Source organism: Coptis chinensis, chromosome 6, assembly GCF_015680905.1.
Source record: "Coptis chinensis isolate HL-2020 chromosome 6, ASM1568090v1, whole genome shotgun sequence".
Taxonomy (NCBI): Eukaryota; Viridiplantae; Streptophyta; class Magnoliopsida; order Ranunculales; family Ranunculaceae; genus Coptis; species Coptis chinensis.
In genome coordinates, this window is record NC_141461.1 from 71,146,274 (window position 1) to 71,163,369 (window position 17,096).

The 17,096-nt window shown below is 42.0% G+C and overlaps 2 protein-coding genes across 2 annotated transcripts; both read left to right on the forward strand.

Annotated features, from left to right (window-relative positions):
- Positions 1-651, forward strand: LOC147494258 (uncharacterized). The gene has a single exon (XM_086568085.1). It carries the CDS (start codon positions 1-3, stop codon positions 649-651), a length of 651 nt encoding a protein of 216 aa, XP_086424211.1.
- Positions 652-3,512: 2,861 nt separating this feature from the next.
- Positions 3,513-4,022, forward strand: LOC147494259 (uncharacterized). The gene has a single exon (XM_086568087.1). It carries the CDS (start codon positions 3,513-3,515, stop codon positions 4,020-4,022), a length of 510 nt encoding a protein of 169 aa, XP_086424213.1.
- Positions 4,023-17,096: the final 13,074 nt, after the last annotated feature.

Genomic DNA, 17,096 nt, shown 5'->3' on the forward strand with positions numbered 1-17,096 from the left:
ATGCAAGGCATGCCTTATTGTGCCTACCATCAGCTGCACAACCATGAGACGGATGACTGTTACACGTTGAGGTGGTTAGTTCAAAAGATGATAGGGAAGGGGTTGTTGAAGGAATTTACAAGGGAGGAGGAGAAAATAGAACAAGCACCAAATCAGGGGAGAATCTTGGGAACGATCAACATGATTTTCAGTGGAGAGATTCTGAGTCACAAAGCCCACCGAGATAAGATAAGGCGAACTGTGAGTATACAAGGAGTCCACGAGGCATCAGGACATTCACGGTCAACACCATGGTCTGCTAGTGGAAGGGGTAACATGGTGTTCACCGATGCAGACCTCCAGGTAGTGGACTCCCCACATGAAGATGCGTTGGTAATCACGGTGGCAATGAGAAATTACATGGTGAAAAAAGTATTAATTGACTGCGGCAGCGCTGTGGATTTGTTGTTCAGAGGGACAATGGAGGAAATGAATATAGAAAGGAGGCAGCTGAGGCCCTCGCAGACAAACTTATATGGGTTTAATGGAAGCATGATTGAGCCTCTGGGGGAGCTCCTGCTCCCAGTGACCACAGGACCGGTTACAGTGTTCTCCTGGTTCAAGGTGGTGGATGCCGATTCGCAGTACAATGCCATATTAGGAAGGCGGTAGATTCATGAGATGAAAGCGGTCCCCTCCACCTACTACCAAGTGATTTGATTTCCTACCCCAACCGGGACATATGAGGTCCGCAGAGATCAGGTGACGGCCAAAAATAGTCATCAGAGTATAGTGAAGAGGTTAGTCTGCGGATCGGAGGGAGAGACTTCGCATCCTAGGAAAAGGCAAGCATAACAATTGCAGTGTGGCTCCGCGGAGAGGGAGGCTGAGCTGGTGGTGGGATTGAAGACCCCTGATGAGATAGAGATAGTGAATTTAGGGAAAAGAGATGAGGAGATGTTCACGTCGATAGGGTCCAATTTGCCTGAGGAGTGGAGGAATAAATTAGGGCAGTTTTTGGCAAAAAATAAGGATGTATTTGCGTGGGTGATCAAGGATGTCACAGGATTAGATCCAGGATTCGCATGTCATCAGTTACACATGAGAGAAGATGCTAAGCCTGTGAGACAAAAGATGCGAAGCATTAGGCCCAAATATGCCGGGGAATCTGCGAGGAGGTCGCGAGATTGAAGGGAGCTGGTTATCAAATGTAGTCGCGGTACCGAAAAAGAATGGCAAGGTCCGTATGTGTATTGACTTTGTAGATGTTAACTCGGAGTGCCCTAAAGATAGCTATCCCATGCCGAGAGTGGACGAATTGGTGGATAGAACCACGGGGTTCAAGATATTTTCTTTCATGGATGCGTCAATAGGATACGGTACATATTGTTATACAAGGATGCCATTTGGGTTGAAGAACGCTGGGGCTACGTTTCAACGGTTAGAGGAGAAAATGTTTGAAAGCAAAATCCAAAAGGGGATTGAGATATACATAGATGACATGGTGGAGAAGAGTATGTCAGAGGAAGAGCACTTAGAGGGTCTGAAGGAGACGTTATGTATACTGCTGACACACAACTTGAAGCTCAACCCAGATAAGTGTACGTTTGGCGTGACCACGGGGAAGTTCCTGGGTTACATTGTTACTCACCTGGGAATAGAGACGAACCCTTAGCAGATAATATCCTTGGTGGAAATGTCATCGCCGCAAGACGTCAAAGAGGTGCAGCGCCTCGTGGGAAGAGTTGCGGCATTAAATAGATTCATTTCAAAGTCATCGGACAAGTGCAGGCCGCTGTACCGGTTACTGAGAAACACACTAGATTTCGTATGGACTGTGGAGTGCGAAAAAGCATTTAAGGAATTGAAAAGTTATCTGGGCAAGGCTCCTTTATTGTCGCGGCCTGAACAAGGAGAGAAGCTGTACTTGTATCTGGGAGTCACGGAATATGCGGTTAGCTTAGTGCTAGTTCGAGTCGTCGATAAGATAGAGAGACCAGTTTACTTCCAAAGTAAAACCTTGTTAGATGACGAGACTCGGTATAGTAGAGTGGAGAAATATGCTTTGGCATTGGTCTTTTCCGCCTTGAAGCTGAAACCTTATTTCGAAGCACATTCGGTAGTGGTGGTAACAAATTTGCCCTTAAAACAAGCGCTAAAAGCAGAAAAGTCTAGGACGATGCTGAAGTGGGCAGTAATGTTGAGTTCTTACGAGATACAATATCAAATCAGGACTGCGGAGAAGGAGCAGGCCGTGGCATAATTTCTAGCGGAGTTCCCAGCAGAGGATCCCACTTGGGGGGAAGAAATGGTCATGGAGCCTGAAAAAAACATTGAGCAGGATTTCCTGGACCCTTAGGACAAGAGAAACAGGTGGAGAGTGTTCGCAGATGGTTCTGCCACGGATGCGTGTAGCGTGATAAGGGTTGTATTGGTTACACCAGACAACAACAGGATGGAACTAACCATGAAGTTGGGGTTCACGACATCGAACAATAAATCAGAATATGAGGCGGTGATAGCGGGTTTGAGAATGGCCGAGGATGTGGGGTTCAAAGAGCTAACAATGTACTCGGACTCGAATCTGGTAGTGTGCCAGGCAAATGGGGGGTTTGCTGCTCGCTATCCGCGGATGGCAAGGTACTTGAGGGTATTACAGGAAAGATCCAACATGTTTGCGGTGAGAACAGACATGCCGACGCCCTGGCCTACATAGCTGCGGCAATACCTAGATTCGAGGAAAGGGTGATAAGGGTGAAGAGGCTGGAGAAACCCAACACAGAGGAAGCTACGGAGGTATATCAAACCGAGGAAGAGGAGGATGGGTGGATGGGTCCCATTAAGAGTTTTCTATCTGGGGATATGTTGGCGGATAAAAAGGAGAGAAGGAGACTGGAACAGACCTCTCAGAGGTACATTCTGATAGAGGGGAAGTTATATCGAAAGAATTTCAATGGACCCTTGCTGAAGTGTCTAGGGCCAAGGTTGGCCTTAGAGGTGTTGCCAGAGTTACATGGGGGAGATTGCAGGAGCCATTCAGCGGGGAGAACCACAACGCACCGACTGTTAACACAGGGCTACTTCTGGCCCCATATGAAGAGGGACACGGTGGCGTATGCTAAGCGATGTGAGAAGTGTCAGAGATTCGTTCAGTTAATTTTTGCACCAGCAGAACCACTACACAACGTGTCTAGCCTGTGGTCATTAATGATGTGGGTAATGGATATAATGGGTCCGCTACCCATGGCCAGCGGCAAGAGGAGGTTCATGCTTGCGGCCACAGACTATTTCACCAAGTAGATAGAGGTCGTACCCTTGCAACAGGTGAAGGAGGCAGGTGATTAAATTCTTGGATGTGGGAGAACATCATATGTAGATTTGGATTGCCATATACCATTATTGCGGACAATGGGACGCAGTTCACGGGAGAAAAGGTATAGGCGTTCTTACAAGCATATAAGGTGAAGCAGGGGTTCTCAGCTCCATACAATCTCGAAGGCAACGGGCAGGCGGAGTCCTCTAACAAAACTATTATGAACAATCTCAAGAGAAAGTTAGAGGATAAGAAGGGAGCATGGGCAGACGAGCTGAATCATGTACTCTGGGCTTATAGAACTACGCCGCGATCGTCCACCGGAGAAACTCCATTCTCCCTAGCTTACGGCATTGAGGCCATGATCCCCTCAGAAATGGTGGCAGCTACAACACGAACAAAGGCAGTCGAAGAAGGTGCGAATGTGGGCATATTGGCTAATGACTTGAATTTGGCAGAAGAACGAAGGGATACAGCTCGCATTAGACTAAAGGAGTATCACAGACGTCTCCAGAGACAATACAACAAGAGAGTCAAGCTGCAACAGTTCAGAGTAGGAGATTCCGTGCTGCGACGGGTGACACCCAGCACCAACGGAAAACTTGGCCCAAGGGGGCCCTATACAGTGGTCGATGTAGGAGGGGTTGGCACATATAAACTGTGGACCGCGGAGGGAAAGTTAATAGAAAAGCTATGGAATGTGAGAATGCTCAAAAAGTTCTACACTTGAATGTAATAAGAATCCAGAGCAGAAAGCTAGAGCTGTTTGTAAATATATAATATAATGACACTTTTGAGAAGAGAGTATCACTAGTTTTGCATAACGTCAACAATCAAATTAAACTCAGCTTAGGGAAAGGGGCCCACCACGGACGAGGGGTTCAAATCTAATTGGGGGCGGGATGAGCTGTCCTCGACAAACTTTATGGTACACTAGAGCCCGTGGAGTGGAATGAGCCCTTCGCGGGTGAAAGGCCTAGGTCGCACCTGGGGGCAAAGAGAGGGTCCCCAGTTGTTGGCAAAATCATTCCAAGAGAGAGGGGTAGCGGGGCTTCCACGGATGCAATGTCCATATCAAATCCGGGGCATGATGAGCTGCCCCGATGGGCTTCATAGCCTACTAGAGACCGCGAAGTGGGATGAGCCCTTCGCGGATGAGAGGGCTGAATCACACCTGGGGGCAAGAAAAGAAGGGGCCCCAACGGAGATGCAGAGAAGGTGGGAGAGTTGAGGTGGAAATGGATAAGTAGTGGCATCACAATCAAAGCAATAAGTGAAACAATGAGAGACAAAAACAAAGTGAGGGAGCATAGCAGTGCAAACAAAGTAATTAAGCATCCAAAAACAAAAAGAACAACAACTGAGAACCCAGATGTCAAAGTTAGTTACATAACGGATAGAGTACATTCCAACATAATTAACAAAACAAAGGAACAACCCACATTGGGTTAATCTAAGTCATGTGGTGAGATTTCGGAAGGGGTTGTCTGTTTGGGGGAGCCCACGGCATGTTCTGGAAGAGTAGCATCACTAACAGGGTCCTCAGGTAGCGGGTTGGAAGTAGCTGCAACAACAGGGTCCGCGACCTCATGAGTTTCTGGTAGAGGAGACTGAGGTTGGGCTGGGAGGAGGCGGCCTTCATTGATCAAGCGGGCATGTTCTTCACTGAGTTTCTTGGCCAGGTGCTTCTCAGCTTGACCCTTGAAGTTTATCCGTAGTTGCTCCATGTCCTAAGTGTGTTGTAGAAGGAGGGCGGTGGTACTTTCAGTGTGCTGGAGGAGAAGGGCTTCCCTTTGCTTGCTCAAGCGGTTATTTACTCCATTCATGAATTTTTGATTGGCCGCTTCTGCAGTCTTCAGTTCATCTTCCGCCCAAAGTTTGGCCATATTCGCAGCCTCAAGGTCGGTTTGGAGACGGGTACAGGTGGCCCTCAATCCGCTGGGACCGCCAACCTCTTTCTTGAGAGACTCTACAGTGCTCAAAGAGGAAAATATGTCGCGGATCATGTAAGACATATCCAAGCTCACCTAGAAACGAAGGAGAGATCAGAATAATAGAGATAGAAGAGAGTGATGTGTAAAGAGAGAGAGGGGTACCTTCTCCCAACCGGCAAAGAGGGAGGTGCGGTGTTGTTCAAAGGTTCCATTATTAGCATAGGCAAGATCACGAGGAAGATGCGAACCATAGAACATGGCAGAGGCCACAGCTGGGTTGTCCAGAGCAGAGTCCTCGACATTGATATGACGGCTGCATATTTTGAAGGCGGGGAAAAAAATTTCCAGAGCTGCAAACCCAGGGGGTAATTGAGTAATCTCTTTGCCGGGACAATGGGAAGTGGGGGGAGTCGCGGCGGGAGGGCATGTAGAGGTGGCAGTTCTGCTGCGTTTGAGAGGGGGTTTGCTGGAGGAATGCTCTGCGGTCGGGGCAGCGGGAGCCGTGACAGTTTGAGAAGCGGGAACCTCAATCACTTCATCATCAGAGTCACTGTCGTATAACCGGATTTTGGTGACATCCATGGGAGAGGGTGGGGAATATGTGTAAGGGGAATTTGGAGAGGTAAACTGGTCGTCCCAATCAGTGATAGAGCGAAGGGAGGAGGGGGTGTATTGATAGGATTGAGTGGGAAGGTCAGCGGTGGCCTTTCTAACTATTTCTGCGAGAGCATGGGCCTTGGCCTGGGATTTGGTGGTTTTTCTGGTGAAGCCGCGGCTATGGGATTTACTTTTGGAATGACAGGGTCCTGATGGGGGAGGAGGTGAAGGCCTAGGCTTCCGTTCTATGGGAGGCAGCAGGTGATAAAAGGGAGCAGAGTATTTGCCCAAAGTGTGTAAAGCAGGATCAGCCAGCAAGGGAGTCCCTTGAGTGGAATCTATGCCGAGAACCTCAGCTTGAGAGGAGCCCAGGTTGCGAATTTGTTCAAAAACCACGGAAGTGACCCCGGCGGCGTAGAAGCTGGATTTAGAATCGGACTTCCAACCTGTGTAAAGAGAAAGTAAAAATTTAGTCTACGTTATAACGAACATGAGAAAGAGAAATATGTAATTGAACTCACTGCGGGGCAGAAAGGTGAGGTGATTAAGAGTCACTACAGGAGGTATATCTGCAGATAGAAAGTTACCAGAGACATACAATGGGTAATGATGCCAGGTTTTATCTGAAGAGGTGATTCGCAGAATGAAAGATTGTTTGGCAGGACGGACACAAAAAGAGTGGTATCCCACGCTGACATGCTTGGTACTCTTCCATATATAATAGTGAGAAATTATATTGCAGGGGACTATCTTGGGCTCTCGGTTCTTGTTGTAGTGGCCCGCGGCATACATAATACGCCAGAAGTTGCCTATACCTTGGCAAGGGGGAATGTTGAAGTGGTTACATACTTCGACATCTAGTAAAGATAGCGGGAATCTCAAGCCCGAAACAATTTGGCTGACCGTGGCCACTAGACATCCCGGTCTGTTGGGAACTAGATGCGGGAAATGAGTCACATCAGGCACGTGTTCAATAGAGACGTCATCTGGTATGCCATAGCCAACCCTAATCACTTCTAAGTTAGGTCTACAGGATCTTGGGGGAGGTGGTGGAAGTTTAAAGGGCCGCCCCGTAGTGGAGGGGCCGCAGTGGAGTCCATCGGAGGATGGGATGCCCCCGTATCTGATCGGGAAGAAGTCGGATCCTCTGATTGAGAATCCGACATAGAGGAGGAGTAAAGGAAGATGAACAATTACACAAAAGGAAATGCAAGAGCGAAAAGAAAAGGAAAGATAACCAACCTGATGTGCTGATCCAAGGGCGAGACAAGCGTCCAAAGCAAGCACTGGAAAGAGAAAGAGAGGGGACGAAGAACGCCAAAAAGGAAAGTAGGTGGGCTGCAAGGAGGAGATGAAGATAACAAGGGAGGAGTGGGTGTATGCAAAAATGGAGTCTGTTGCAAAACAAGAAGAAGAGGGAGAAGTAAATGAAAGAGAGAGAGGGAGCGAGCGGGATTTGCAGAGCCAAGGGGTAGAAAGGTAAAATTAGGGGAGCAGAAACCAAGGGGCCGACAAGTGAACCAGAGGAAACGCGACACGTGGGGAAGCGAGAAACAAGGCGATTCAAACCGTGCACGCATGGGACATGTGGAGGAGTAATAATTGAGTGTGGAACAGAAGCCAAGAAAAAGGGTGGGAAAAGATGGGTTCTCGACTTCGCAAACACTCAGGAGGTTCGCGGCCTCGAGAGGGGGCATTGTAGCGACCCAAATCATGACTGCGGTGAGATCAACGATAAAGGGGCATGAGGACGGGATGACAAGAAGTAGGAAGCTCCCTAGCTGGGTCGCGGCCACCGAAGTATAGGGGAAGAGAAGGGACCCGTGGGGCTAGGAGTTGACAAGTGAATGTCGCGAGTCTAAGGTAGGGTAAACCGGGAGCCAGAGAATCAGGGCCCACGCGTGGTACCAAATAGAAATTGGGACCCTTAGGACAGAGAAAAACCCTACACGTGGCAACCGAGGGACCGCGAGATTGAGAGACAGGTGGAGGGTCAGGAAGGAGTATAAAGAGAATAGTGAAGAGAGGAAAAAAAGAGGAGGCAAAAAACTAGGGTGAGGTGAGTGAGTAAAAAGAGGTTCATACAATTAGCGTTCTGTTAGTGAAACATTTGTTTTGTTAGTACTTAAACAATTAAGGTAATCATCCTAGTTTTCTATGTTGATCTCTGATAAGACGCAAAACCAATGACCCCCTTATTATTTTGATGTAGATTTAAAAAGTGCAAGATTGGGAAGATATTATGGCATGAGGCCCGCACCTTTTGAACTCATGGATTACATCTCACCTCAACTATTGCAAATCAGTTTCATGGAGCAATACTACGTATCTCTTATTCATGGATGGAGGGTTATGGATGGAGGGTTTTCTTTACAGACATGGAGGTTAGTTGGAAAACATAACTGGGTCTATGTCTTTTGTCATGTCAGTGTTTACCATGTGCCAACTGCCAAGTTTCGCTTAAATACAACATCATGTATTCATGTGGGAAAATTGGAATACATCTCTTCCTCTATTACTTTAGTGACAGAGCAGGTAGCCCTGCAACTAGTTTCACGATCAAAGTTGATGCCAATTTAATCAGAACTTCGCTGCCACTACAACATTATAAGAATCTTTTTCTTTCTATTTTTAAGTCCATCCCATGAATTGGGAGTGAGGAATTTTACGAAATGAGCGTCCTAACTCCTCAATTCCTAATGACTAGTAACATAATTAATCGAATAGATTTTGCTCAATTCTTGAGACATAGTTACATGGAACAGGTTAGGTTTATAAATTTGGTAGAACACACACTGACACATAAACAACTCGCCAGGTGCAGTGAAGAGATAGGAACATCATTTGCACTCTCAAGTTATTGGTTGTACATCACTCAATCCGAGAAGGCAGGTTTAACAAAAGACTGCAGTTTGTAATTTTTATCAATTTTCTTGTGTACCATGTGCAAGGAATTTTCCTTTCTGTTCATCATTTGAATTGTAGTAATTTTCTCTCTATAGGTGAGAGATTTTCTTGTTATCCACAAACTGATCAGAGCGAGATTTTGTGCTAGAGGGGCTAACTCAAATTTCTACACATGCACACTTGACACTCCTTTTTATCTACATGTCTTTTTCCTCCCTCAAGCTGCAAATCCGCTGCGAATTTGGTGGCGAGTGCTCCCACCAGTCAGCAGTTACCAGTTAGGCAGTTACTAGTGTATAAGTTTAAGTTTGGCTTATAAGAGCATCTTTAGCAGTGATATCAACCTAGCATAAAAAAACACCAAAACCTAGCATCAAAAACCTAGTATATAAGTTTAAGAATTTAGTGTTTTTTCAACTTCAGGAGAGCTACATGTTGATGAAAACACTAAAAAAACACCAAACCAAACACCAAATCGACCAATATTTGGTTCCAGGTTTGGTGCTGTATCAAATCACTTACGCGGTTTTGGGAACACCGCGCGGTTTTGCCAAAACCGCGTGGGCTTGGGCTACTAAATGGGCTTCTATGACGCGATTTTGGCAAAACCGCGCGGTTTTTCTAAAACCGCGTGCTCTCAATTACAACAACGAGCAAAAAATGGCCAAAAAACGGCTATATCTTTCTAACCCTATAAATTGAAACACTCACCCCATATTTTTACACTCACTTCTTTTCTCTAGTCTCTACTCTTTACTCTCTATTCTGAAAACAACAATGAGTTAAGAACCAAAATCAAAATCAAGAGGGGCTTTATGGATACAAGAAGAAGATATTGCTCTCACCAATAGTTGGCTACAAGTTAGTCAAGATGGTGTAGTAGGAAATGAGCAAAAGTCGAATGATTTTTGGGCTAGAATTCTAAATGCATTTCATGCAAATTTAGGAAGAATGACCGAACGCAACTTGACGGGTATGAAACACCGTTAGTCTATTATTCAAGCTAATATCAACAAGTTTCATGCTATTCTTTCTAAAATTCAAGCATCTCCTCCAAGTGGCTATAATGACAATATGATGGTAAGTATTTACTTTTTATTTGTTATTTTGATTAACAAATATATTTTTCAATTCTAATTTAGTTTTTGCTTAATTGGTAGGTTGAGGAAGCAATAAGTGCATATGCGATGCATAATGGGGTTTGGAAGTGGATGCAATGCTATAATATGGTGAAAGACTCACCCAAATGGAAGAGGCTACAGTTGAGAAATGATTTGCATCCCACCAAAAAGTTGAAGTCAAAGCGATTGGGGAAGGAGGTTCATCAATTCCAATATCAACTGCGACAACTCAATCAATGGATTATGATCCACACTAAGTTTATGGGCTTGAGGATAGACCTCTTGGAAAGAAAGAAAACAAAAAAAGAAGGCAAAAAGAGAAAGAAGAAGGTGATTCTAAAGTGGAGGAATCCGCTAAGAAACTTGATGATTTTCTGATGGAACTTTCTAAAACCACCAAAGAAGGCTATAAATTGGAAGCTCAAAAACAGTTGAAGAAAGATGAGATGGAATTCGAAAAACTTCAATTGAAGAAAAGTTCAATGGATTGGAAGCTTCAAATCCAAAAAACTTCAATTAAAGTGGAAGAATCCGCTAAGAAACTTGATGATTTTCTGATGGAACTTTCTAAAACCACCACCGAAGGCTATGAATTGGAAGCTCAAAGACAGTTAAAGAAAGATGAGATGGAATTCGAAAAACTTCAATTGAAGAAAAGTTCGATGGATTGGAAGCTTCAAATCCAAAAAAACAAAAACTTCAATTGAAGAAAGATGCGCTCCGAGTTCGAGAAGATGAAAATGATGCGAAAATATTAGGAATGAAATTAGAAGGATTACCCGAAGACAAGCGCGAAATTTGGCAACTCAAAAGGGCAGAAATTTTACAAAAAATGAAGAATCGACTTGGCAATATCACTGGTAGTAGTCAAAGTAGTGCATAGTCTAAATTTGAGTTTATATGTCTTTTAATTTGAGTTTGTATGTTTTTTAATTTGAGTATTTTAATTTGTCTTTTAATTTATGTCTTTTAATTAATGACGTACTTTAATTTTAGTTTGTATTTTAATTTAAATTAGAATGTACTTTAATTGAATATTTTCTTTTAATTTAAAGTTGATACTTTTTATCATTCTAAAAATAATTTGTATTTTCAAAATTCTCATATATAGAAATCTTTTCATAAAACCACAAAAACATAGAAATAAACTTGGAGCACAAATACATAGAAATTAAAACGATAAATAAATGCAATGTCTAAATGAAGTGCAAATAAAAATAGAAATCAAGTCCGCCACGCCTACTCCACAAATGTTCGACCAAGTCATTCTTCAATCTATCATGAACAACTTTTGAACGAACCCTCTCGATGCCAGATACCTAACGAGATAGAACAAAGTGGCGTTCATCTTCAGGAGCACCTTCTCTACTTGGTATTTCCAAATCAGGAATATATATACTGCGGGATATCCGTTTCGCATTCATCTTCCACAATCATATTGTGTAAAATAATGCAAGCCCTCATAACAGTAGCCACGTGGATGGGCAATTCTTCCATTGCCAGTGCATGCAATCAATGCTTCCTAGGATTTCAGGCCATCCGCGTTCCTCAGACTCTTTAAGCAAACGTTGAATATCTGCAGCATTTGGTTTGCGCAAGTATTCACCTCCAAAAATTCTAATAATTCCACCACAAAAATAGCGCATGCATTCATGAACAGTTGGCTCAGCAACATGTAACATATTATCTACTAGATCGTGGCGTCCATAAGCAAGCATTCATTATAGCAAAGAATTACTTTTATTTTTAGGTTAATCCCAAACTTACTGCACAAATTAACTTTTTGTTGAAAATATGGTACATTATGATTAAGATGATTGAAAATACGAGTAAATAATGACTGACCCATACGAAATCGGCGTCGAAAGTCGTGGTCACGAAATTTAAGATTTGCGCCAAAGTAGTTAGCATTTACATGAGTCAGTGTTGCCTCGTACTGACGAGGTTTATATTTTCTTCCTTTCTTCGAACCACCATATGGTCTATAAGAAGACTCGCTTCTTCTTTGCCGCGAATAAACTCGCAGACGATGTCGAACCAAAGGTAGAGCAATAGCCACTAATTTGCGAGTTTTAACTGCAGTGTTATCATTTGAAGAGCCCGAGCTCGAACTCGAGCTCGATGAAGAATCAGAAGAAGATGAATGATCCATTGAAAAAATCTTCAAGAGTTTTGGTAATGTTTTTTTTTTGGCTCAAGGAGATGAGTTTAGATGAGAGGGAACATGAAAAATGAAGAGAACATCGCAAAACCGAGAGTTAAATGGTTATAGCATGCGGTTTCTGAAAAACCGCGTGGGCTTGGACCTGTAAGATGGGCTTCTATGGAGCGGTTTTGGCAAAACCGCGTGACCTATATGGCGCGGTTTTGGCAAAACTGCGTGGGCTTAGACCTGTAAGATGGGCTTCTATAGAGCGGTTTTAGCAAAACCGCGTGGCCTATATGGCGCAATTTTGGCAAAACCGCGTAGTTGCTTGATGTTTTTTTGATGTTGCTCCTAAAGTTGCTTTGTATTTTTTTGATTTAGTGTTTTTTTTGTTCAAAATTTTGGTGTTTTTTTTGTTGCTGTGCTAAAGATGCTCTAATGGAACTGATGACATAGTATTAGCTCAGATATAATTATTCCCGTCTTTACTACTTTGCTCTTCGAAAGTGATTATGCCCATAACGGCATAACAGACTTTTTCCTTTCCCTCTTTTGTTTGGATTTCAATTTTTTATAATATTAATGAGTGGTAGGTGGAAAAGATCAAATAGAAAATGTACTGTAGTCTATGATTTCGTTGTACTATGGACCATTGTCGAGCTATTCAGTGGAGGATCTCTAATTATGGCAGAATCCAATATTTATCCATCTCGGTGGTGTGGACTGTGGACATTGTGTGATGTTCTAATTAACATCTTCCTTTAAGCGAAATAAAAGGGACCCAAAAAAAAGAGTTAACATCTTCCGCACTGTGAAAAATGATCCCAAAAGCAGAAAGAATGAAACATAAACATTTTCACGCTGTGTATGTTACGACAGGCCTTCTCTTAGATGGATTATCCCTTAGCGGACATCTTGAAAGTCAAACCTCCTCCTCACCTGTTTTTTTCTCTCATCCCACTTTGCTCTCTAATATTAAATGAAGAGGCCAGATTTTCTCCGCCTGAGTGAAAAAGTCAAGATTTTACACCTTACAAAAATATATCGACACGTGTCCAATTATTTCACACCCAACGCGAAAGATACTAACGGTATTATAAAGCTAACAAAAATAAAAATAAAAATAAATCACTACAAAAATACAAATCACTAAAAATAAGGAAAGATTCTGTGTCGGGAAAAGTAATGGTTCACTTATACCAGGAAGTTTCGTAAAGGTGGAAGTTCAATTACTTTTTCGGTAAAGGAATGATATACCAACTGTAATAAGCCGACCGCCACGACAAGACCCGCAAATTTGACGAACAATCCAAGTTGGGGTTTATCAATTTTGTAAGTTTTTCCATCTTGAATATTGAAAAAACTAAGGGTCTTGTCCCAAATGGTGGTAGAAGTAAAGGTTTGGAAGAAGTAAATGTGTTGCATGTGACCTCCATGGTTTACAAACGCAGCTGATGAACTGAACCAGATCATTCGGGTTTAAGAGTTTAGTGATTAATTTTAGAAGGTGGTCTGGAATTTGTGACCAACGACTCGCCATTGAAGAGATGTTGTGATCTGTGAAGGTAATCTGGTTTGCTGAAACGCTTGAAGAAATGTTGTGAAGGTATATAGGAGGATGCACTGATGCAACTCTTTATTGACTTTGGTGGTTTGGCATTCCTCAAAAGACTCAAATGAACAGAAGCGATAATGAATAATGAATATATTGGGAGTTCCAGTGCTTCACAGTGCTCAATGGATGGAGTGGAGGAAAGATTCTGTAAGTAAGTAACTTGAGTCATGCAATTTACCGATGCTTTGAGATTCATTTTTACTTTTTTAGCACTGGTGGTCTAGCGTTCAAAACCAATCTCCATAATATATTTTCCAACGCACATAATCTTTCCATTTTAGTGGATTTGTAGTGTTTTTTTTTGTTTTTTTTTTGTTGTTAGTTTTATCTAACTCCGTTACCACCCTTCATTTTGGGTGTGAAATAGTTGGACAAGTGTTGATATATTTTTGTAAGGTGTAAAACTTTGACTTTTCCACCCAGGTGGAGAAGATTTGGCCTTATCTTAGACGGATTATCCATTAGCGGACATCTTGAAAGTCAAAGCTCCTTACGTGTTTTTTCTCTCATCCCACTTTGCTCTCTAATATTAAATAAATATTAGTGGTACTACATAAAAATATTTCTGAAAAACTTAATACAGAACTTAATAACTCACCTCACGTGTTTTTTTCTCTCTTCTCTCTCTCTCCTCACACTTTCACCTTATGAGTTCCTCAAATTCTTCTCTTGCCTCTTAAATTAGCTAAACAACAACACCTAAACAAAATTTCTTTGAGAAGAATTGAAATAGGAGGAGGGTAATAATGTTCAACTTCATTTTAACTAGTTACTAATTTTCTTCTCTAATGGTGTATCTTTGTTTGAATTATGCTATATTTTTGTAGTAATTGTTGGAGTTATCCCTCACATGAGGAGAGAAAAAGAAGTTCAGTTTGCGTGAAGAAGGCTGAGTGCGCGCGCTCTCAGTTTGGTCTTGCCCAAGGCGCGACTTGCGCCCATGCCATGAACAACTTACAATACTTTGAGGGCGCGCGCGCTCAGCATTTGCCTTGCCGAGAGCACGCCCGCGCCCATGCCTATTTTCGGCAGAATTCTATTTTTGTGAAATCGCGAGTTTGCAATATATGTTGGGGTTTTTGGCAAAACCTAATAGACGAACCAAGGCAACACAAGATAGAGAAAACCTAATCTTGAAAGCAATCAAGATTGAGAGATAACATTTACAGAGAGACAAGCCTGTAAAGATAGAGGAGTGATCTAGTAAGGTGAGAGACTGAAAGGAGTGATTGTAATCTTCCTTCCCATTTTATAAAAGGATTAGCTCTTGTGGAAGTAGGCACCATTGGCCGAACTACGGTATATCTTTGTGTTGTGGTATGCTTGTTCTTCTCCTTACATTATTATCTATTGTTAATAGTTGTTTAGAGAGTTGGACATGTTAGCTAGGTTGTAGTTGATATTTAGATTGTTGTCTGGTGATTGTTGTTGGTCCTAGTACAAGTTATCTGTGTAGTGGGGATCGATTGGTATCGGTATTAACCCCAACAGTAATTTGGTATGGGTTTTGCTTCATTTTAATTTGTTTTCTCATATTTTTTGACTGTTTGAGTCAAGAATTATTTCATGTTGGTAAAGTATATATATGTTTTTGTTGTTACCCAATCTCTCTTATATTGCTTGGAAAATCATTAAATTCTATCATTGGTTTTTTTTTAATATTGCATTTATACTGCTTGTTTGATATATTTTACATACATTTCAGGTTATTTTCAAATGGAAGACGAGAAATTAGAAGTAAAGAGTAGGATTGAAGGAGAAGTGCATACTGAGCTTAACAATCTTCAATTATCAAGCAACACCAAGCCTAAAAAGGGTAAAAAATTTGAGTCACTGCATGTGCCAAAGATGTTTTACTGAATATTTCTGATAATTTTATTGATATAAAATAGTAGGTATATATACAAGAATATAGAGGATCTTCTAGATCCACATATCTAGGAGAAGATAATACTCTTACTAAGATTACAAGATACCTGCTAATCCTAACTAAGGTAACAAATATTCTAACACCATCCCTCAAGTTGGTGCGTGGATATCACACATGCCCAACTTGACAAGAGAGTCAATAAATGCCTTGCTAGCCACTGCTTTAGTAAGGACATCTGCTAGTTGATCTTCAGACTTTACAAATGGAAAAGTAATAATTCCAGCTTCAAGTTTCTCTTTGATAAAATGTCTATCAATCTCCATATGCTTCGTCCGATCATGTTGTACAGGGTTATGAGCTATCTCTATAACTGACGTATTGTCACAATATAGATTCATTTCCACTTTTGGTTTAACACCCAAGTCCGTCAACAAGTTTCTCAACCACAGCAACTCACATACCCCATATGCCATACCTCTATATTCAGCTTCAGCACTTGATCTTGATATTATTGGTTGTTTTTTATTCATCCAAGTCACAAGGTTTCCACCTACAAAAGTGAAGTATCTTGAGGTAGACCTTCTGTTGTCGGCTGAACCTGCCTAATCTACATCAGTGTAGCCTTATACTTAGGCGATCATGTTTTGAGAACATTAAGCCTTTACCTGGAGCAGATTTCAAATATCTCAATATGCGCTCTACAACATCCATATGAGGTTTATATGGGTCATGCATGAATTGACTCACAACACTAACTGCATACGCAATATCTGGCCTAGTATGCGATAAATAGATCAGTTTCCCTACAAGCTTCTGATATCTCCCCTTATCAGTTGGAGTTGCATTCAAACACAAAAACAACTTGTGGTTATGCTCAATGGGAGTATCAACTGGCTTACATCCGAGCATTCTCGTCTTAGATAATAAATCAAGAATGTATTTTCGCTGGGATAAGAAAATAACATTCTTTGATCGGGCTACCTCAATCCCAAGGAAATATTTAAGGTCTCCGAGCTGCTTCATTTCAAATTCAGAAGCTAGATACTGTTGTCAGCTAGAAATCTCCTCATGATCATCACCTGTCACCACCATATCATCAACATAGATAATCAAAGCAGTGATTTTACCTCTTTTGTGTTTTAAAAACAAAGTGTAATCCGAGTTGCTTTGTTTGTAGCCGAACTTCTTCATAGACTTGGTGAACCTGCCAAACCAAAGCTCTTGGGGACTGTTTTAACCCATACAATGCCTTATTTAGTTTACAGACTATTGTTGTATCTAAGTATTCTAGTATACCTGAGGGAGGATCCATATATACTTCTGCAGTAAGATCTCCATGCAAGAAAGCATTTTTAACATCAAACTAAAGAAGAGGCTAATCTTTATTAGTTGCTAATGACAAAAGTACTCTCACAGTATTGAGTTTAGCAACTGGTGCAAAAGTTTCTTGATAATCAACACCATAAGATTGTGTATACCCTTTTGTAACCAGCCGAGCTTTGTATCTCTCAATAGCCCCATCTGCTTTGAGCTTGACTGTAAATACCCATCTGCACCCCCACTGTCTTCTTTCCCTTTGGTAAGGTTACAAGTTCCCAAGTGACATTCTTTTTC

Bases quoted from the DNA above. Each gene is read 5' to 3' on its own strand.
- LOC147494259 (XM_086568087.1), top strand. From the start codon at position 3,513: ATGAACAATCTCAAGAGAAAGTTAGAGGATAAGAAGGGAGCATGGGCA.
- LOC147494258 (XM_086568085.1), top strand. From the start codon at position 1: ATGCAAGGCATGCCTTATTGTGCCTACCATCAGCTGCACAACCATGAG.